This window comes from Syngnathus scovelli, chromosome 10 (assembly GCF_024217435.2).
Source record: "Syngnathus scovelli strain Florida chromosome 10, RoL_Ssco_1.2, whole genome shotgun sequence".
Taxonomy (NCBI): domain Eukaryota; kingdom Metazoa; phylum Chordata; class Actinopteri; order Syngnathiformes; family Syngnathidae; genus Syngnathus; species Syngnathus scovelli.
Window position 1 is genome coordinate 10911409 of NC_090856.1, and position 21957 is coordinate 10933365.

The 21957-nt window shown below is 42.7% G+C and overlaps 1 protein-coding gene across 1 annotated transcript; it reads left to right on the forward strand.

The window, feature by feature from the left end:
- Positions 1-734: 734 nt before the first annotated feature.
- Positions 735-21639, forward strand: LOC125968185 (BMP/retinoic acid-inducible neural-specific protein 3). Its single transcript, XM_049719278.1, has 8 exons — positions 735-1256; positions 1666-1976; positions 7530-7720; positions 9221-9405; positions 14217-14322; positions 14665-14901; positions 15436-15658; positions 18985-21639. The coding sequence occupies exons 2-8, from the start codon at positions 1720-1722 to the stop codon at positions 20099-20101; spliced, it is 2316 nt and encodes a 771-aa protein (XP_049575235.1). The 5' UTR covers positions 735-1256; positions 1666-1719; the 3' UTR covers positions 20102-21639.
- Positions 21640-21957: the final 318 nt, after the last annotated feature.

Genomic DNA, 21957 nt, shown 5'->3' on the forward strand with positions numbered 1-21957 from the left:
TCTGAGTGTCCGACGCGAGTAAAGCTGGGATGAAGCAGATCTAATTAACTTTACGTATACTGAGAGTGATGATTATTGTGCTGGAAGAATGAGTTGCCAGATGAGAACTGGAACCACTTCAAGGTTTTCTACGGGTCCCTCGTCATGATTTTCATCAAGATCAGAACAACTGGCATTAAGACCAAATAGCAATCAAACGTCTTTCGGATTCATTGACCAGATTAAATCATTTCAAAGTGCTTTTCATTGCTGTGAGTTTGTTAGTTAGCAAGCAGACCAAAATGTTGTCATTTACGTGCATAGTGGAGGGGCTATTTGGTTCTATAATGTGGCCAGCAATGGTATTAAGTGATTCTTTGAAAATGTAAACACTGATTCCTAAAATAAAGTCTTGCATATTGGTTCTAATTGAGCAAACGTCACATAAATGAATGTCATCATTACTATCAACTAAGGCTGTCCTTTGAGCATGGATTGTGTCCACTTTAGTAATTGTTCTGGAAATGCAGATGTGATGAACACAAACTAAATTTGGAGGTGTAAACAGGGGTTAGATAGAAATCAGTGGCAATCGATGTCGTTAAGGGGAGATCAGAGGTAGTCCTAGAAAATTAGACGCACTATCCTGCATCCTCTGACCACCGCCTGCCTGCGCACACCTCCCACTTTTACGTTCCAACCAACCGCCAGTGCTCTCGCTGCTAGAATAAATTAGAAAATGAGGCAGAGCGCGAGTCGAGAGAGAGCTGGGGCGCCGCGACGCGCCTTTCGCGTAATCCACACGCGTGCTTGCGCACAGTCAGGTCAGCGTTGCTTTTGCGCCTCGAGGTGTTTGCAGTCGAGCTGCTGGAGAGCTTCGTGAAACTTTCTCTTGACATTTTAGTTGCAGTACAAATATCGACGTGGAATGGAAGGATGGATGGATGAGATTTGTGCACGAACGTTGGATCATCTGCGGCTCGGTGTGTGGGATTGATGCCCGTCACCACATCATTTCAAGTGGATTAAAAAATAGAAGATAGAGCAACGAGAGGACGAGAAAAGAACAGGAATGCAACAACGGGGTCGGGCAGTCTTCTCTTGAGCACTTTCAAAGGCGCGTTTGTTGAAATGCTGATGATACAGCACTGCTAAAAAAAAAAAAAAAAAAAAATACTTTTTTAATGCTGCCTAATTGTTTGTGCGTCGAAGCCTCCCCAACTTCAGATTTTATGTTGAGCAATTTCAAGTTACGGAACGCAGCGCTTCCTAATAAGGTATCTGACATTAATTTAAATCAAGCAATGGTAAATGTTTAATCGGATCTGATTCGGGTTATTGCTTCATATGAATTATATTTCAGTTATTTGCATTCGTTTTATAGAACAAGAATTACTTTACTACTTTTTCTTTATTTTTTTTTTATTGACTGTGGAATCTCATTTGATATCTAATCACCCAATGTTTATGGTGGGTCTCAAAGGTGCCACCCACTCTGAAGTCCAAACTAATACCATATCCATTTGCACTACCCATACATGCAAAATTCAATAAATTCAGATATTATCATGTCTATATATTTAGTAATAAGTCAGTCATAATAAATATTAAAAAACTGAGTTATTTTGTTTTCATTTGTTTTTTCATTTCTGTCTCAACTCATCCTCCCCTCTTGATTTCCTTGAGGACTCTTCGGAAGTGCAAGAAGAATGAGGAGTCAGCGGGGACGGTGGAAGCAGCATGAGTGGCCCCTGCATCAGTGTTAGTCTGACGGCCTTCATGTTTCCATGCAAGTGGATCACGCTAAGCCTGCTCGTGAGCTGCATGTTGGCGGGGGCCCGGGCCGCCGCTGAGCCTGCATCGGCTGGCTTCACCGGCTCCACGGAGCCCCTGGGCTGGCTCCTGACAGCCAAGGGCCCTTTCCACCACTCGCAGGAGTTTCTTGATTTCACAGAGCGCTACCAGCAAGGATTCACCACAAAATATAAAATTTACAGGTAAAACTTTGCAATTACATGCAAATAACTTGGTTGTTTACAATCAACAAGAAAATCTAAGAAAGAAATGAATTCATGTTTGATTTTGCAGCACATGCCAGGAAGGAAAGTGTTGATTTTTTATTACTTTTTCATGTCACTGTAAAAACTCCCATTGATGGCAGACAATCTTAAGGATAAATATTGGGTTGAATATTTTCTCCAAACCAAGCATGTGCATTTTTAAGCCCTTTCTAGATGTGCCCATTAATTGCAGAATGCTATGGGAAGAGTGATATGGCAAACATTGGGGCTGCACATCAGTCAAATGTGAACATAGCACGGACTTGTTTGAGCAAATGTGATATCTGACCGAGCCAGCTGATGCGTGGCAGACTTTAGCGAATGGCTTCAGAGGAGGGCGTGTTACAAAGCACAGTGGGTGAGTGCATGTCGAAGCCTCGGGCTATTGTTGGAAAGCTACGCTCTGAGATTTCTTTAGGATGCAGAGACCTCCAAATCGGGGCTCAAAATCAACCTTGCACACAACGATACACATGAGTTGTACTGCACACTGTGAGTCTGTTTGTGAAAAACATATTCTCATCATTTCACCTTGAAAATGGGCGGTCGCATGACGCAACAATCGTAGTTAGTAACATCCAGGTGACAACAGCAGGCAGGGATCCGACCTCTCTTGAATGTACAAATAACCAAAATCAGTGTGAAGCTCTCTTGGTGATTGTCTTTTGTAGTTTTAAAGGAGGCTGACCACTTAATTGCTTGCATACAAAAGGTGGAGTGCCCACAGCCATGTTTTGCACTATCTATTTGAGAAAAAGCTAGCCATCCACAACATTGAAATTGTTCACAGTCCCAATTTTGTACCATCACATGAAAGTGCAATTTCATGACTGGTTGATGAAGTGCTGCAGCCAGGAGTGAAATTACAGTTGATTACATTTTCTGGATGAAGGCTCAGTTGCTAACCGCACTCAATTAAAAACAGCTCCGTCCTTGCCCTTGGTCCGGCAACTGTGTTCTTGTATTTCCTTTCTTCATCCTCAGGCTATTGTGAACTAGACATGTTAAGACATTGTGGTGACTGGATGCATGTATTTCCTAATCAATACATTTGTTAAACAACATTTCTAACAAGCTGGGTTTCTCATTCTCACCTATTTTTTCCCCATTGAAGCCTTTAGCTGGCTTTCCTACTGCCAACCCCCCCCCGTCAAATAATGGCAAACTAATTTCCTTTTCTGGCTCATAAATACTCGACAGAGCTCAGGCGGCCCCCGCCGTCACTGGGTCACGAAAGCCAGAGATGAAAGGCCGAAGGGAGTCGGCCTGAACTCGCAGGGAACCGACACGTTGGTTATCACCCCCTGCTGGTGGGTGGCTACCAATTTGCAGGAACCCGACTGAACGGAATATTTCTGAAATAGCATAAAATGTAAAACATGATATCTGTCGGTCGGCAAGCACAGACTCTCGCATATGAGTAAGGTGCAAATTTAAAGAATGCAAGACAGTGATGTGAAATAACGTAGGTTTGGTAATTTGCTGTCTCGACGTATTAATGGACTCATTAAAGAGGAAGCGATGAAACGCAGGTCTGAAAGCACTTGCGGGAAGCAATTTGACTGCAATGCATGAAGAAAATGTCAGGCAATTAATGTCAGTCCTCACTGACAATTTTCCTTCTCACACTGACAGACGGAGTTTCAGATGTTTTTTTTTTTTGTAACAGAGGTGGAAATTGGTGGTAAAATGAGCAAAATCTTGCTATGCGGTGTTGAGAACGGGAGATGAGAGGCTGGCATAGTCTGGGCATCAGCATATTCATCAAAATGTCAGCTCCTCCTTTCTCCTCTTCATGGACCATAACTTTGATATCACGCCTCATCTGCCATGTTTTATCTGCTCATTTCTCTTGTTTCCTCGCAGTGTCTTAAAGCTTTGCTGGATGTAAATAGCCCTTGTAATTGTTCCACAATTATTAGGGATGCACGCTGCCGCTTTTTCCAGACTAAGTACGACTACTTATCTTGGAGTCCTCGCCAGCACCGAGTACCATTATTTGATATCGCGATTACATCTGGCAATTGCGATGAAAATGACAAAAAGCCCTATCATGAAAACATGTACCCTAAGACAAATCCTGAATAAATGTGTGATGTTTTGAGTAAAATTCCCCCAAAAGTAATTTTGTACTTTAGCTGCATTTTAGAAAAACCTCCCCCGTAGCGATTTTGAGATTGTCTTGGCACTGTTGGTCCATCAGGGTACTGTACTAAGTACTGTACTTTTGGCATAAGAGATTGTGTCCTGACACAAGTTTTTTTTTTTTTTTTCAAAAGCCGTACGTGCGAATGACCGTATGTCCGCTGCGGCAGTTGAGAACGAGGTCAGTGTTTTGTCCCGCAGTCATAAGTTGACCGTGTCTTGAAGAAATAGCGCAAAGTCCTTCTCCTTATCAGCCGCAACGGCAATGACGAGGCCGTCAGCCGGCGCGGAGCTTATGACTTGTGACAAGTGTGAGATGGAGGGAATATCCCCACCCGCCGTAAAATGTGACGTTGAAAAGATGAAGCAACACTGGTGGTTGTTTTCATACTTTTACGCACCATGCTGACACAAGATCAAACAGCCGAGATGCTTATTTTCATGTGTGTTTGTTTGCAGCTACACGGCATTACTGTTATTATAATTTATATTTGAGTTTTATCTTGAAATCGATACGGTGTAGCTAGCCTCCAGAGAGTCGGCGTATCGTAAAGAGCACCGTTCTGGATACTGCCGTCTGTTGTTTGTGTTTTGTGGATGTTTGCACCTTAGGTAGAAATGCACGCTCATGCTTCATTATGTATCAAACAATTGAGTGGCTTTCTTGTTTGCGCGTGAACGCACATCGGTTGTCAAACGCGCAATGACAAATTGCTATACAAAAGGGATCAGGAGGTTGGCTGTCAGCATAGCGTTGTGCAAATCAGGCTCCCTCGCTGACTCGGGTTGTTTTCTATTGTCAGGGGTGCAGTGGCATTCATGGAAGCAACAAATCAATACGGCAATTTCCTTGTTTCATAAAAAGTCTCTTCCTGCACTTGTGCGCTATTGTCACGCTTCTTGCAGGATTTAACTGTGTCGTGAGGTTTGATTGGCTCATTACGATAAATCCGCAAATGGATGAAACAAAGTACCATGCTTCTCTTAATTGTATTATTTTGTTTTGTTTTGCAGACCACATACGTAACACGCATGCTTTTCAGTCATTAAGAATCATCGGTGGGAATCTCACCAACTCACAGTGCGCTCAGTTGCTGATTATCGACACAACTTCAATTGATGCCCATTCAGTCGAATAATCGAGGAAAAGCCTCAACCTGGCTTAGGCATCTCACCAAAACTGATGCTCAGAGTAGCATTACACTCAAGTGTGTTGCCCCGCTCAGCAGGACTTCTTTTCTCCTTTCCAAGCAAGGTTATAGTACAGCATGCACAAATGGAACTACGCTATTATATTTGCTTTTCTTCTGCATGACATTTAATTAGTCGAGTGATTAGCCGCATTGGGAGTACACTGTGTAGGTCAGCATACATTAGCATGTTGAAGAAACATTGAGAACTTGCCCGTTGAATCGCTTGCGTTAGTTAACCTTGGATTTGAATGTTTTCCCTTTGGCTCCGCTGGGATCCTCCGGCGGGAAACAAGCATGCTTGGTTACTTTGAGACTGAATGTGAATTATTGCCTCCGTTTCGAAGCATTCAGCCCTCTCATTGACTGGACACTCGTGAGGTGGGCTCACTCCGATGTCCTTGGCAAGTTGGGTGGGATTCAGGAGTACAATGGAGCTTGAGATGGCAACACGAGCTGTTTGGAGGTTGCTCAATAGTAGTTTCGAAGCATGTGATGTTTTCTCCCGCTTTGCTTGAATTGACAGAAAGACATGCCTAATATTTTCATACATAATTGTAAGTGAGAAGAAGAGGTTTAAGAATTGCAAAGTACCTTCATTCAACAATTCTAAACAGACCAAGTGAAAACAGCACTCACCCAATAGCTCCCTATGTAAACTTGTCAGACATTTTGGATTTTCTCTCAGCTGAGCCTTCAAAACGCCCCTCAGAGTGGGCAGAAGGTTCATGCTACCTGTGCCTTTATGGTTCTTCCCGATTAGCCAAATAGCCAATTTGGCAGGAGAGGACGGAACTCTGATCAGAGATTATAGAATAAATAATTCAAAGCAATTATTTTCTGCCCACCTTATCTGCTGGTGAGGCACACGATGATGCCGCATTTTCTTCCCCTTTTTGTTAAATGACTTGTCAGTGGCTGCGCTGAGTGCTCGTCTCCAGCATTGTTACGGTTGGTGTACTTTAACCGCATCAGGCGTTCCTCAGCTTGCTTGCCCAATTTGCTATGTTCAGCACAGGGTTGCACCCTCAAGCGGCCTCACCGAGACGGATCTGAGACAGCGGCCTTCTGACGGACAGGTAACAGGTTACTACCTCTTCGTCTGATCACAGCCCTGTAGCTGACTCCCGCTGGTATACGATCTCAGGAAAAGAAGATCTGACAGGTATAGACGTGCATCCAGGCTCTCGTGTGTGATTGGCCATTAGAGGTACTGAAGATCTCAGCACCAAATCAGTGTTGCAGAAGCATCTATCCTTTTTTAGATGTGATTTTGTCGATGATGTGCGCGTGTGTATAGAGTTCCAGTGTCAACGAGTTGGAAGTGCATAACTCGCTCAAATGCATCCATTTAAAAAAAGATCCCCGTGGATGACGAATAAATATCTCTCATGGTGACTTCGTCAAGGGAGGGGCAGACATGAGAGCAGATTTAATGAGTTGTTTTCGGTTTCGTGTATTTCCCAAGGGACCATTTTTATTGGTGGGAAATTGATTGGCAGCAGCCCTGCACCCGAAGGGACTGAATGATATTCCGGGCAATCGAGAATTGGTTTCAACCAGTCCAGCTTTGTTTAGCTGTTTGCTGCTGCCATATCTGTGGCTCCATTTGTCATTATATAGGGGGAAAGAAAAAATAACTAAAATGCATTTACCTTTCAAATACATCGGACAACACGTTGAGTAGCTATGAGATCGGAAGGTGTCTCATTTCCTTTGATAGGGTAAATCACTGAATATCCTGTATGCAATATTTAAGTAGTATTCATCTCAGTATCAAGCATGTGGTTGTGCACTCGACAGATAAAGACGGCTTGGCATGCTCCAAGGCCAGGCTCGATATCAAATGCTTTCAGATTTAGCCTGCACCAAAAGAGGTGCTCACAGCAGCAAGGGTCTATCCAAGAAACCAAAAAAGGCAAAAAAAAAAAAAAAAAATAGCACATGGCAAGTGTAGATGAGAAAAGATTGGGCAATATATTCATGAATAATCCCCTGAAGTTAGAAACGCTGTGTTTTTTTCCACTGTGCTGCAAAGCCAGAAGGAATAAAATAAGATCACACCTGCATGTGAGCATTTTTTAACTAGTCAAATGACCTTGACTAGTTTCTTTTCCCGTAATGAATGGTCAGCCTTCTCTTTGTGACATTTCAGGGAGTTTGGACGATGGAAGGTGAACAGCCTGGCCTTGGAAAGGCACGTGAACAACGGCTTGCCCTTTCCATTGGACCCGGAGTTCTTGCAGACCATTCGGCTTCTTGGAAGGCGGCCCAGTCTCAGCGCCATCACTGACAACATCATTAGGAAATATGGAACACACTTCCTCCTCTCTGCCACGCTGGGAGGTAAATGCACGCAATAAAAATAGAATTGTCTTTTCCTTGCCTGCCCATGTTTGAATCGCTTCCGTTCATACTTTTCTTTGGGTCTGTTATAATAATAATAATAATAATAATAATAATAATAATAATAATAATAATAATAATAATCATTAATAATAATATTTCTGTTCTATAATTAATGCAACATAAATGTACTGTATTCAATGTAAGAGGAGTAAAAATCCACAAAATACAATAGGACAGCATAAACAATGTAATTGATTGCAGAGTAAAATCAAATATATATATATATATGTAAAAGGGAAGCAAAAAATAAAAACAGCCCTTAATTCAAATGTAAATTCAAAGCGGTGAAGTGGAATTTTGATTCTGCAGATAGTGGCAGGCATTTCCCAAAGTGCACAGACACTGGATTAATTAAATCTCCAACATGCTCAATCTGCCAGACATCGCAGGCGATTATTTGTTGTGATCTGTTAATCATCCAAAAGGTCACACATGCACGCACTCCAGGAGCTTGTTTTAAAGTCAGCCTCTCGATTAAACCGGAACTCCATTGCGTCAGCTGCGTGTGGTACTTCTCGACTGGCCTTGCATTTTATGCACTTAGATGGGGCCAAAATTGATGTTTTTTATTCATTTTTTTCAGTGTACATTTCCCATTGGACTGTCATGTTAGACAAGGTCACTACACGATTAATCGGTTATCAAAATTGAGTTAGTGGCTAATTAATCGATTAAGTGTTGTACCTGTACTTCATGCACTGCTCCTGCGAAAGGCACACTTTGTATTGACAACACAACAAAGACTGAGCGGCCAAACCAAACTAGGAGATAAAAATGGGACTGAACAATTGCAAAGATCTTTTCTTAAGACATTAAGACAAAAATTGTGAAATAATACATTAGCTATGATGAAAATTTGATTTTTTTTAGTGTATGAAAGCCTGAAATGGGAAGTGTCGTGCTCTCTGTACCACACTTTGTTAGCTGCAGGCTCTGTTGAAATGAGCAGCGCATCAGCCATTAGAGCTCATTTTGGCTGAAGGATTTTTCAATTGCTAACTTCTATGACATGGCAATGCTCTGACAGCTCCGTATTTGCTCCAGAACTATCTGAGAGCCCTAATGGGACATTTGCATGATAGGAAAGGTGACATGAGCTGAAGCCACACAATCATCTAGTCAATTGTGGAGAAACACACATACATACTTGCACAAAATACATGAGATATATATTTGTTGTTGTTGTTTTTTATTAGGTTCTCTTTAATTGAGTGTCCTTAATGAAAATGTCGGGAGTGTCCTTCAATGGTTGGGGCATTTACACAGGCTTGCAAAATAGAAAAGTTTTATAAGATCGTACTGCAAACATGTTAAGTTTTAATGAAGCATTATTTGGATGAGTGATGCTTTAATTTGTAAATGAGTCTCTCGTTGTTGTTTTTGACATTTGACTTGTCATTGAATCACCTCTAATGAGATTTGAATGTCAATTCATAGGAGAAGAGTCCTTAATGATCTTTGTGGACAAGCGCAAGTTGAGTCGATCGAGTGAGCTGAGTGACGCTAATGGCACAGCTGTGACTCTGGAGGCGCTCCACCAGCTGGCCGCTTCCTACTTTATCGACAGGGAGAGCACCCTGCACAGGCTGCATCACATGCAGATCGCCTCCACCGTCATCAAGGTAAAAGACCAAATCCCGAAAAATAAGATTTTAAAAAAACTTTCAAAGACCCTAACCCAGGGGTGTCAAACTCATTTTTTTCGCGGGCTGCATTGTAGTCTTAGTTTCTTTCGGAGGGTCATTATGACTGTCAACCCAAATAAAAAGAACCTCATATTATTACAGTATGAACTACAAAACAAACTGACAAACAACTAGTAATGATGCATGAATTTGATGCACAATTTGTCTTCACGGGCCACATAGAATGATGTGGCGGGCCGTATTTGGCCCCCAAGCCTTGAGTTTGACACCTGTGCCCTAACCCAAATCCCAACCCCCATTGTTTTTAAGATGGATGGAGTAAAAAAAATTGACACCTCATTGATGTGCTTTCATGTGAGTCACTCGGATTAACAAGAACCAGCAGCAAATCAGTATTTTACACTAGTACAGAGGGTGAAAAAGAAGGCGTACTATACATGGATGCTTTTTATTGTCAGTGCAACGGCATTAAGACACACATCGTCGAAGCTGTCTGTGTGTTTTGCGCTCGTGATGGACCGCCGGCAACTTTCAGATGGCAGCGTGTCAAAAGAGGTGCCGGGCAGCACGCTCGTTGTCACCTGCGATAGCCTTCTGAGGTGATGGGACGTGAAAGTCTTCTTCCGGGAGCAGGCAACGATCCCGTGCACTGTCTCGAGCGCTCTGTGGAGCCGCTGTCGTTCTGCCTCGGTGCAAAATGTTCTTTGGGGTCACGAGCAGCTTTTGGCAGATTCTTTCCTGAGCAGCCCTCAGGGCGTGCGGACGCTGCCATGCCGTCTCGATGACAGCCGAGGTGTTTCCACCTCAGCAGAGTCCAGCAGAGATCGTATCTTGCTTTTGAAATTCATAATATGCTGTACAAAGTTGTTGAAAAGCATCATGCTGCTTTGGTCTTGTGCGGCAAACATTTTCCCAGCTCAGCTACGAGTCAATGATGTGACGTGCCATCTGAGTTGACATCCACAAAAGCAGCAAGAGATGAAGCGAGGGCTCCCGTTTGCTCGTCTCTCTCTCTTGCGTGTGTTCTCTGGCTCGGAAGGCAAACAGCCAACTTTGCATATCGAGATATGCTTGTGCATGTAAATATCACTGTGCATCTTTTAGCACTTAATACCTTCGGGGTGTGTTCATTCATCACTCTGTCACTTCTTATCATGGTCCATGAATGAAATTGGCTGAGTTTGCCCTTTGCACTGCACACTGAATTCTTAGCTGGTTTCTCACATTTGTGTTTTTTTAATGCGTTTTAAGGCTCTTCTTGTAAACAGCCTGTCATCATCACACACTATGCCGGTCAAAAAAAAAAAAAAAAAAAATTCAGTTTTGGGTATGCGGGCGGACTACCAACAGGAAAAAGGAAGCAAGCACAGGGAGAACACACAAATTCCACACAGAAGTACTGAAACCCAGATTTGAACTCACATCCTCAGAAGAAGCGTCCGCCGTGCATAAATCAAAAGTTCAACGTCTGCCATTTCCTTTGAGGGCCTCTTTCATTTGTATTTGGCGTTGATGTGTCGAACGAAAGCGATTTGACGCCAGACTTGATGAGGACACGGGCGTCCTATTTAGCAGGCCTTTAGCCCACGACGGAAGGACGACATTAGGTATGGCCGAAAAGCAGCATCAATCGATGCTCAACCTTTTGATTTTTCTAGCCCGGCCTGCGCTGTATTGAAGATTCATTAAAGTACGGAAAGGGGGGGGGGGAACTTTCATCGATGGGGAGGAGAAGTGATAAGAAATGTCTGACCCAATTTGCTGCGCCTGCCTTGAAGATTGAGTCAGTCATGCGGTAGCACGCTTGACTTGTCAGAGCAGGAAGGAACGCCACTTGGACTGAGCTTCACATAACAAATAAAGGCTGCTGAGGAATGGGCGCAGCAAAATTTGAAAGACAACCGCAACTCTGCTTTGGTGCCCGCTACAGGCGATGACTCTTGTTGACTTGAAACTCTGAAGCCCGAAAGATGGTTGGCCGAGGTAGCCAACGTTGAGCTTTCACCAGGTTCGAAAATGGGCACAAAGTCTTTGGCCAGACAAGTGCCAACACTCAGTTTTTCTCATTGGCAAAATTTTTTTAACATATCCCAAAAATATTTGGTTAAGTCTGTCTCTGGCTATATCATCATTTCCTCTCGCTTCATTGTAACCATTGAAGATTCTAAAAAGAAAAAGTATTTGATCATTTCTTTGTTCAATGCTGGGTTTATATTTCTCAAAATAAGAACGAGTCAACTTAGCCACAGGTTTGTTTCATGTCAAAGTTGTTCTGACAACTCGGTTCATTCTATGTTCACAAAATATTTTGCGCTAGGTACATATTTTGAAAGAATTAGCTAGACATGTTTGTATCATGATATGCATGCCTGATACACCATATAAGGCGAACATTCCTGGCGCTCCATTGTGACATGTGACCAATTATTTGTTATTTTATATTTCACCTATTATGTGTAAAGCATAATATAAATGAAGTTTTATTGTACTGTATTGTTATTTTTATCATTATTGTTAAGATTATGTTTATTTTACAATACCTGGTATTTTTTAATTTTGATATTTGCCTCCTCCCATAAAAGTCGGACTGCCTTTGCCCCATTGACACTTTGAGTATCTTTTTTTTCCTTTGGAGACTGCACAATATTTTATTTGTGTGCGTGGTTGAAAAGCTGATTCCTCCCTGCTTGACATTGGCGTGTAAGGCAGTTCAAATTCCAAACGATAAACAGGCACAATTGCATCTAAGATGCAAATGCAAATCTGCGCATCTCGTATTAGGCAAATGACAGTTTTTCAAGGTGTTGAAATGAGGCAATTTCCAACTAAGCCACACTTTTCATGAACTATTAAAGCCTCTCCATTTTTTCTTCCAGTAAGCAAAATGGAGCGGAGGGCTTCATGTCATCTCACAACGCGAGCGCTGCAAGTGACACTTTATGCTGTTTTTGTGGAATTATTCATGAGTGCAGTTAAAGGTTCATCAGTAAAATACACTCGTGCAACTGGCTTGCTAATATGTCGGCTAATTCTTTCATTTTTAAATAATGGATGTGCCTCAGAGCCATGCGTCTCAATGGACCATGTTAACAGTTCAAATACTGCGGGGGCAAAGTCAACGACTTGCAGCAATGACTCAGAGGTATGCTGCAATATGATGTCATGAAATGACTTTCTTATCTGTTCTGCATTTCTTGGTCCGAGAAACGCCTTTGACTTTTACATTATACACTGCGCTCCTTTCTCAGGGCTTAGCTAAGCCTTAGCTCCTTCATTATTTATAAAATAACAAAAGTGATCCAGCGGTGCATTCACCCTTGCCTGTGGCTATTAGTAACATAGATGGACAGATAGTTAAACGGACAAACGGATGGATGGATACCGAAACCTCAAATAAATCTGCACAGGATATTTGAATGACTCTCGACTCCTGCATGGGTGCAGGCCAGTGGTCACAATTGACGTCGTCCATGAGCCACTCTGAAGCCGAATGCCGTTAGAGCGGAGCGGCGGCAGGGTGAGTGAGCAGTAATTGGATATGATGCGGCAGCGGAGGGCTTTTCATCAGCATAAGCGGGCGCGCACACACAAAGCGGCAACATCCCGCGTAAGTAGCCAGACAATTTGAGCACTTATCCTCGATAGGGTCAACTTATGGGTCTTTCCCACATGACTGTACATGTGAAACCAAAATAGTGGAGCCCACAATTCCAACCAAACGTGGTGGAGCGACATTTACTGGTTGTGCTGCACATAAACGGTATAAGAAATGGACTCTGAGTGTTCAAGTTATGTAAGTCTAGGTCTCATGCTAAAGCATAAGTTTCAAAGTCAAGACACGGGGGCTAGATACAGCCCGCCAAATCATTTTATGTGGCCCTTGAAGACATATTATGCATCAACTTCATCTGTCAATATTAAACTTACAAATTGTCTTCACTTTTAAAAAATACAGATATTGCTAGCAATTTTTGTTACCTTTGATCTTTTAAAAATAGAACAGTTTTACAGTTTTTACTAGTCTCCGGTTTCAAACTTATTCATCAGTTTGTTGACGGTCATAATGGCCCTCCGAAGGAAACTATGACTACGATGCGGCCCGCAATAAAAATGAGTTTGACACCCCTGCTCAAAAGCATTTTTTTCTTTTTAGAAAGTGCTTTTATTTATTTGCTAAGTTCTCTGTTTTTGCCTCTTTTAAATGTTGTACTCTTCATCATCATCGCCCTTGCGTATGAAATGAACCACACACATGAATCTACCTTAGCGTGCTTAGTAGAAATGTCAAGCATTTATTTAGCTGACAACGTCCTTGTCCTTACCTCCGTGTCCTCTGCTGGATGACTTTTTCAACAACAAACTGCAACAAGCTGCGTATGCAAACGAGTACTGCTGAGTGTTTTATCCCACACAAACAAATAATTTGATCCAAGTCACGACAGTCCAATAAAAGAGATAACGTAAATGAATCAGGTTCATCGTTGCATTGGGGAATGGCTTATTTCTCCACTGTCAAATCATTTGTTTTCGAGCATCCAAACATTGAAATATCTTTAGTGCTCGTGTTGCCTCCAGCAAGTGAGTGACATCACCTTCATCTTTTTCTTTAGCTGTCTTACGAGCCTGTTTATCTCAACCTGCGTTCGCATACCGAGCAAAATAGAAACATAACGCTTTTTTTTCCTCGAACTGAATTGAAAAATAGGAGTCTACATCATATTTTGGCCGTGTCCCTTTTCAATTGGATTTAATCGTGATGCATCTGTGTTGTTCCCCTCCCCGTTTAGGTGACTGAAACAAGGACAGGCCCTCTCGGATGCAGTAACTATGACAACCTCGACTCCGTCAGTTCTGTTTTGGTTCAGAGCCCCGAAAACAAGATTCATTTGCAAGGTTGGCCATTCATAATTGAAATCACACCATTTCGGATGGAATTGTCACACTCGCTCTTTTCTGGCAAACTTGTGTCGCGAGCAATCGAGCTGGCTGTAGTCCCATTTTTTTATTTATTTTTATTTTTTTTAATTTTTTTTTTACAATCCGCATTTGGAGGACTTTGAAGTGTCAACCAGGCGGTAATGACTGAGAACAAAAGCAGCAGAATTGTGAAACGTTCAATCAGCATATTGCATGCGATGCTTAGAACACGTAAAATGTGTCAGAACACGAGAGAATCCGAGCGAGCCGTATTGCAGAAACATTTGTCTTCCATGTTGTCTTCCCCGACCGACTCAGGCCTTCACGCCATCCTGCCGGAATATCTGCGGGATAAGTTTGTGCAGGCAGCGCTCAGCTACATCGGCTGTAACGGGGAGGGCCGCTTCGTGTGCCGCAACAATGACTGCTGGTGCCAGTGCGCCGCCGATTTCCCGCAGTGTAATTGTCCACAGTCGGACTTGAGGTCCATGGAGGACAGTTTGCTGCAAATTCGACATTCTTGGAACATGGCCAACCAGGACTTTGTGGAGTCAGGTCAGTGTTTTTGTTCCCAATCACATTCTGTGACCTTTTGCTGACACTAGCGAATGCTGACAAATATCCAATGATGAGGCAAACCTGAGCTTTTTAGGGGCCAATCTCCAAAGCAGTCTGACTTTCAGATCAGTCAGAATTAATAAATTCTAAACGAGCACCATATCTTAACTTGTGCTTATATTTGTTTGAAAGTTGCTCAGAGACTTGCCTTCCCTTGTGCTCCATGTCAGAGTTATTTTCTCTCCAAAAAGAAATAAGCTCTGGAAAAGCTTTTGGCAGTTCATAAAAGAAAAAAAAAAGCAATACCCCAAGCTGTTATTTAGCTCTGCCGTTTTTCATTATCATATGCATCAAACAATTTCACTTCCAGTTAGCCCGGGAGCTGCCCGTGTGGCCTGCGTGAAGGGATTCTCTCATTTGGTCTGATTAAATTAACCAAATATACTCGGAGCAAAGCGGAGAAGGCTTGTGTGTGAAAATAAAAAAATAAATAAAAAAGAGAGCGCTCACATTGTTCCGCCTGCCTTCCAGACGAGTTCCAGAACTTTGTTCGGAGGCTCCCCACGTTGTACGCTTTGAACACATCGGCCATCGAGTACTTGTGGAAAACGGAGCCGGACATTCATCAGCGCTACAAACAGCTGGAGCTTAGCAACCGGCAGCTTCTCGCCAAAGCCGGACGCATCGTCAACAAGCTCTTCAGCCTGAGCAAGAGGTGCCGCAGCAAGCCCAAAATCCTTCTGCTGAGGGAGAGGTGAGCATGTCTGCCATTGTTCGAGCATTCCTGCTGACCTTGCTTTGGACACGCCGGCAAGTGCTCACGCCTCCGGCCACACGTCACATGTCCTTTCAAGCAATTGGAAAGTGGCACAGCTCATTTCTTTTCTTCGGCGCAGCACTTTTTGGCATGGCCTCGACTCGACATTATGCTAATCCGCCACACGATCTTTGAGATTCAGGGTTCCTGATGTTGGCTTCAGTTTCACATCTGATTATTGGGCTGCATTTATACGCAAGCCGCCTTACTGTAAGGAAATTGACTGTACTCGAAAAATCAAAGTTCTGCTGGATTTTTAAGCTTTTGGTGAAGATAAGACAAAGCAACGATTTGAATCCTGTTTTTTTCTCCATGTTTAATCTACACTGCGTGAGAAACCAAATAATCATTCCCTGTGATTTTTAGCAGAACTGAATAACTGAAAATAAAACATGTTTCTATTCATAATTGGTTTCCACAAATTTAAATGATTGTGATGATGGATATGAAGAGCGGTTAGAAGAGAGCAGCGTGAGGAGCCAGCTCGTTCTTTGCCTGTCGCTCAAACTGTGTCTCCATGACACTTTACATGTCCCGCTGACACCGTGTGCATTCGGATGGCGCAACAGCTTCCTCTCGCCTGCTGCGCGCAGCCTCGGCTGCAATGAGATGTGCATGACAAACAGATGGCAAACGTAGGAAACGGAAAACCTTTGAACACACTTACGATATAAGGAGATGAATTACAAATTGTTAGGTTGTTCTCGAGTTTAACAAATATCTCTCTCTCTCTCGCTCTCTCTATCTCTCTCTTGGTCTTTCTCTCTTTCTCTTCTTCTTCACATCCCATTTGAGGGGAAGTCTCTCTCTCTCTCTCTCTCTCTCTCTCTCTCTCTCTCTCTCTCTCTCTCTCTCTCTCTCTCTCTCTCTTTCTCTTCTTCTTCACATCCCATTTGAGGGGCAGTCTCTCTCTCTCTCTCTCTCTCTCTCTCTCTCTCTCTCTCTCTCTCTCTCTTCTTCACATCCCATTTGAGGGGCAGTCTCTCTCTCTCTCTCTCTTTCTCTCTCTCTCTCTCTCTCTCTCTCTCTCTCTCTTTCTCTCTTTCTCTTCTTCTTCACATCCCATTTGAGGGGCAGTCTCTCTCTCTCTCTCTCTCTCTCTCTCTCTCTCTCTCTCTCTCTCTCTCTCTCTCTCTCTCTCTCTCTCTCTCTCTCTCTCTCTCTTTCTCTTTCTCTTCTTATTCACATCCCATTTGAGGGGCAGTCTCTCTCTCTATCTCTCTCTCTTTCTGTCTTTCTCTTCTTCACATCCCATTTGAGGGGCAGTCTCTCTCTCTCTCTCTCTCTCTCTCTCTCTCTCTCTCTCTCTCTCTCTCTCTCTCTCTCTCTCTTTATATATATATATATATATATATATATATATATATATATATATATATATATATATATATATATATATATATATATATATATATATATGGGATTCAACAAACGGTTTCTTGCAAGTGACATGCATAGTGACATGCATAGCCTACTTGCCATGCAGTGTGTTTGCACCTCCTGTAATTCTGATGCAGTGAATCCAATTGCACATTTTATTTATGGATCCTCTCTCACTGGCCGAAAATTAAGCCTCAGGGAAAAATTATCCCAAATTGCGACCATGTGTTCTAATGCATGACAAGATATATGTATTGGATATATCTGAAAAATCTTCTGTGTGAATTTATTCACATGTGATTTTCAGAGCAATCTCAATTTCCCAAAGCGTACGCTCCTTGATGATAGTTGCGTGGCGACGTCAACACTACAGACAAAATTGCTCTCATCACAAGGCACGGACAGTGTGTCCCGTGCTTGGAAATTCGCAGTCTGATCACGACATCTCTGTTACACCTTCTCCTGGCTAAGTCACACCCTGGCCACTTGCGCTCAGAACAAAGTGCTGGGCACAACAGTGTGTATTAGATTTGAGCATATGAAAGAAAAATTGTCTGCCCTGACTAACAGGGATGGGAGAGATGAGATAGCAGCACACATCGCATTATGTCATTTGTTGTTGAAAACACAACTCAAGTGGCCTGAGCACGAAAAGTCAAAGTGTCGTCATGAATTGTGTTTTTCGCCGGGTTGTTTTTGGTTTGGTTTTGTGGTATGTCTTTTTTTTTTTTTTTTTTGTGGTTTGGCTCATGTCCCTCGTCAACGTTGTATGTCCACCGGCTTTCGTCAGGTGGCCCCTTGTGTCGACCAATCGGCTCCCTCAGCCACTTGTGTCGTTCAGGTGTTCTTCATTGGGTAGCTTGTGCCCTGCTTCTGTTCAGTCTTGTTGGATCATTGCATCTGTTTGTGTTTGCTGTCAGTTGTCCTGTTGCCAAGTCAAGTCATATGTTTGTAACTTCGATTCAATTTTCTATGGACTTTTTTTTTTTTTTCCATGTGGCTGTTTACTTCCTTCTTAGCCCTTTTGACATTAAAAAAAAATTGCCAAAAACTTTATTATAGAGAAGTACAAATATGATGGTTGGTAAATCAGGACCTATGGGACATTTTGTATTTCTATTATTTGTGTATGTGTATTTAAATGTATAGGTGGTAGGCGGTATATATAGGTGTATAAGGACATGTATGTATGAACATATGCACTAGGTGTTGTAAATATTTACATGCGTGTGTTTACATGTATGCATGTGTACTGCATATGCTTACATGTAATACTTAAAGGTAAACAGTTTAGGGCATTTACAAGCTATTTAGCTTCAGCCTTAACCCTTTCGGTCAGCCTTCTGAACTTTGAGCTTTAGGGCTCTTTTCATTTTGTTTTGTTTTGTTTGTGTGTTATTGTTTTTTTTCCGCTTTCTGTGGATATTATCGTACTGAATATGATGTACATATTTTGCTAATCGAAATAAACTGAACTAAACTAAAAAACTAAACTAAACTAAAAACTAAAATGTCTTGCAATCTTTCCCCGTCTCCCTGGTTCCCTTCAACCTCGCACACCCCTCGTGACAGCTGGGTTATGGAAAACAGTTAATTACTGCATCATACTGGTGTGGATGTGATAACTGAAATTGATTAGCCAACTGATTTCCTGTGTGTATGGTACACACCAGCAGCACTAATAGTGCTAACAACATCCATACATATTGTTCAGTAATTTAGTTTCTGGAAACATTCCACCGTTGGTTTGTTTTAGTGCAGATAAACCAACAATGACTCAGACTTGATGAGCTGAGTAACCGTGTCAATATTGAATCAAAATTTGTTAATAGGTCTTGTCCATGTCTGAAAACTGAGGCGCCTGTCATGTCTCTCTGTTTCAGACCCATGAGCTACTGGTTGAACTACATCCTCTCCATAATGTACTGCAGCGAAAACAATCAGATCGGCTCGTACTTGGAGGAGATGCGCAGCTGCTCGTGCCCCTATGAGCATCCCTCCTGCCAGAGCGCCATCCCCTGCGCCGTGGGCGAAGGCACCACATGCGGCTCCTGCTCCTACGAGAACCGCTCCCGCTGTGCCACGTGCAACCAGGGCTACATGCTCAGTCAGGGCACGTGTCGCAGAGAAGTGCCCGACTCCATTGATCATTACATCGGCTTCGAGACGGACCTGCAGGACTTGGAGTTGCGCTACCTCCTGCAAAAACGGGACGACCGCGTCGGCATCCACGGCATCTTTGTCAGCAACGATGTCAGGCTCAGTAATTGGTTTGACCCGTCGTGGCGCAAGCGAATGCTGCTGACGCTAAAAAGCAACAAATACAAGTCAAACCACGTCCACATGCTTTGGGGGATTTCTCTTCAGATTTGCCTTAGCAAGAACATCACGGTGGATCCGATGCTTTCTGTCTACATCAATCCCTTTGGGGGGAGTCATTCGGAGAGTTGGATCATGCCCACTGAGCAAAACAACTACCCTGACTGGGAGAGGACTAAATTAGAGCTTTCCCATGACTGCTATAACTGGACACTGACTTTGGGCAACAAGTGGAAAACATTTTTTGAGACAGTTCACTTTTACTTACGGAGTCGGATCCGGGGCCCTTCGAGCAACGGGAACGCAAGTGTCTATTACGAACCGCTGGAGTACCTGGAACCGGGGCAAAATTTTGGCTACATGAAAATAAACCACATCCAGGTGTACGGGTACAGCATGCACTTTGACCCAGACGCAATCCAAGACTTGATTTTACAGCTGGACTACCCGTACACTCAGGGATCGCAAGACTCGGCCCTGCTGCAACTGCTAGAGATCCGGGACCGGGTTAATCGTCTTTCCCCGCCCGGGCCTCAGCCTTTGGATCTCTTCTCGTGCTTGCTACGGCATCGGCTCAAACTGTCCACCACAGACGTGGCCCGGATCCAGGCTGCGCTGCAGACCTTCAGCACCAAGCAGCCCAACTCGATGGAATATGAAACAACCAAATTATGTAGCTAATAAGTGGGCAGACGGCCAGCCGCACAGATGGCCAAACTGTCGTCATGCACACTCTCGATGACGGTTAAGAGCATTTCTGGAAAGGATGTGTGAGGGATGCTCTCAAGGTCGTCATCAATCTCAAGAGGGCACTTTCAGCCTCCACGTAAATGTACAACATTAGGCTCGCTCACTTTTCCTTTTTTTTTTTGTAAAACGGAAATACGTACGCTAGAGTCAAATTTTACGATCGCTATTAAGTTGACACCACCAGGGCACAAATTTCAAGAGCAAAGAAAAGCCTTTGTTACGGTTCAGACAATGTGATGCATATATTTTTCCACCGCCGTATTTTCTCTTTTTGTTGGCAGCCTGTATTTTGCGGTCAAGACAAACACGATTTTTTGCTGATATATCCCGACCTTTGATTAGAACTCATGACTTGAGTGGCAGCTCCTGTTTTCAGAGTTTCCTGTGACGATAACAGTTTTTGAAAGATCAAGTCTTACACGTATTTGTATGAAGCGACTATATCCAAGAAATAACATGTACTCCACAAAAATTGTTCAAAATACACCATGATCACAATATGTTACATGTGTGTTTATTTTTATATTATTGTGCTTTGTGGGAAAAAAATGTTGCGTATAAAATTGTATTATAGAAATTTTGTTAATACACCAAATAAAAAGCTTTTTACATGTGATCTGTAGCTAGCGTATGTGTCTTGTGGGGGTACACAAAGTGCATTTCCCCAATATCGTATGACACATTGAGTTTTGAGAAATTCAGTTTTTCTCATGAACTGAGTGGGGACTGTAAACTCAAGATCACCCTTTGGAATTTGCATTTCATATTTACAAAAATAGACCTAAGAATACCAAAATTCGTAATTCCAGTCATTTTTTGTTCCACTGACGGTGTAGCATACATGTGAAATGTGCTTGACTACATATTTACTACGTTTGAGGCTGGCATTCATGCTCTTGAATGTGTGGCAAAATGAAATGCAAATAATCATGCACGGCGATGATTGTCTCACATCACAAGACGCTTCCACGGCATTGAAAGTGACCAAATGCGGCATTTTGCTTTCAGGTTGACGATTACTTTTAAGCGGCGGTCTCCCACATACTATACATGTCACATCATCAAAAGATAACATTGAACATCAGAAAATACGTGAGGGGGATGATTGGCTTTAGAGTCTTGTCTGTCAGATGCTTTTTTTCCCTGCAGGGAAAGGACAGATTTTGCACATGATTTTAAAGAATGGCACAGTTGCATCTTGACAACTTGTGCTGTAGCCAAAGCAACAAAATTCCCACACATCTATCACACTCATATATATCAAATCATTCCCTTAATGTATTAGAGCAGGGATGTCACACTCATTTTTTTCGCGGGCCACATTGTAGTCATAGCTTCTTTCGGAGGGCCATTATGACTGTCAACCCAAATAAATGTATGAGCACCTCATATTATATACAGTAAACGCTACAAAACAAACTGACAAATAACTCGTTTTCAAATCAGACGAGTAAAAACTGGCCAAATATTTTAAAAATATATATTATTAAAAGTGAAGACAATTTGCAATTCTAGTAATGACACACGAATTTGATGCACAATATGTCTTCGCGGGCCACATAAAATGATGTGGCGGGCCGTATCTGGCAACCGGGCCTTGAGTTTGACATCAGTGCCTTAACGTATTAGAACAGGGGTCACCAACACGGTGCCCCCAGGTCGCCCGTGAGGACCGCATGAGTCGCCCGCAGGACTGTTCTAAAATTAGCTCAAATAACAGCACTTGTCAGTGAGCTGCATCTATTTATTTTACAGTCAAACCTCGGTTTTCAAACGTCCCGGTTCTC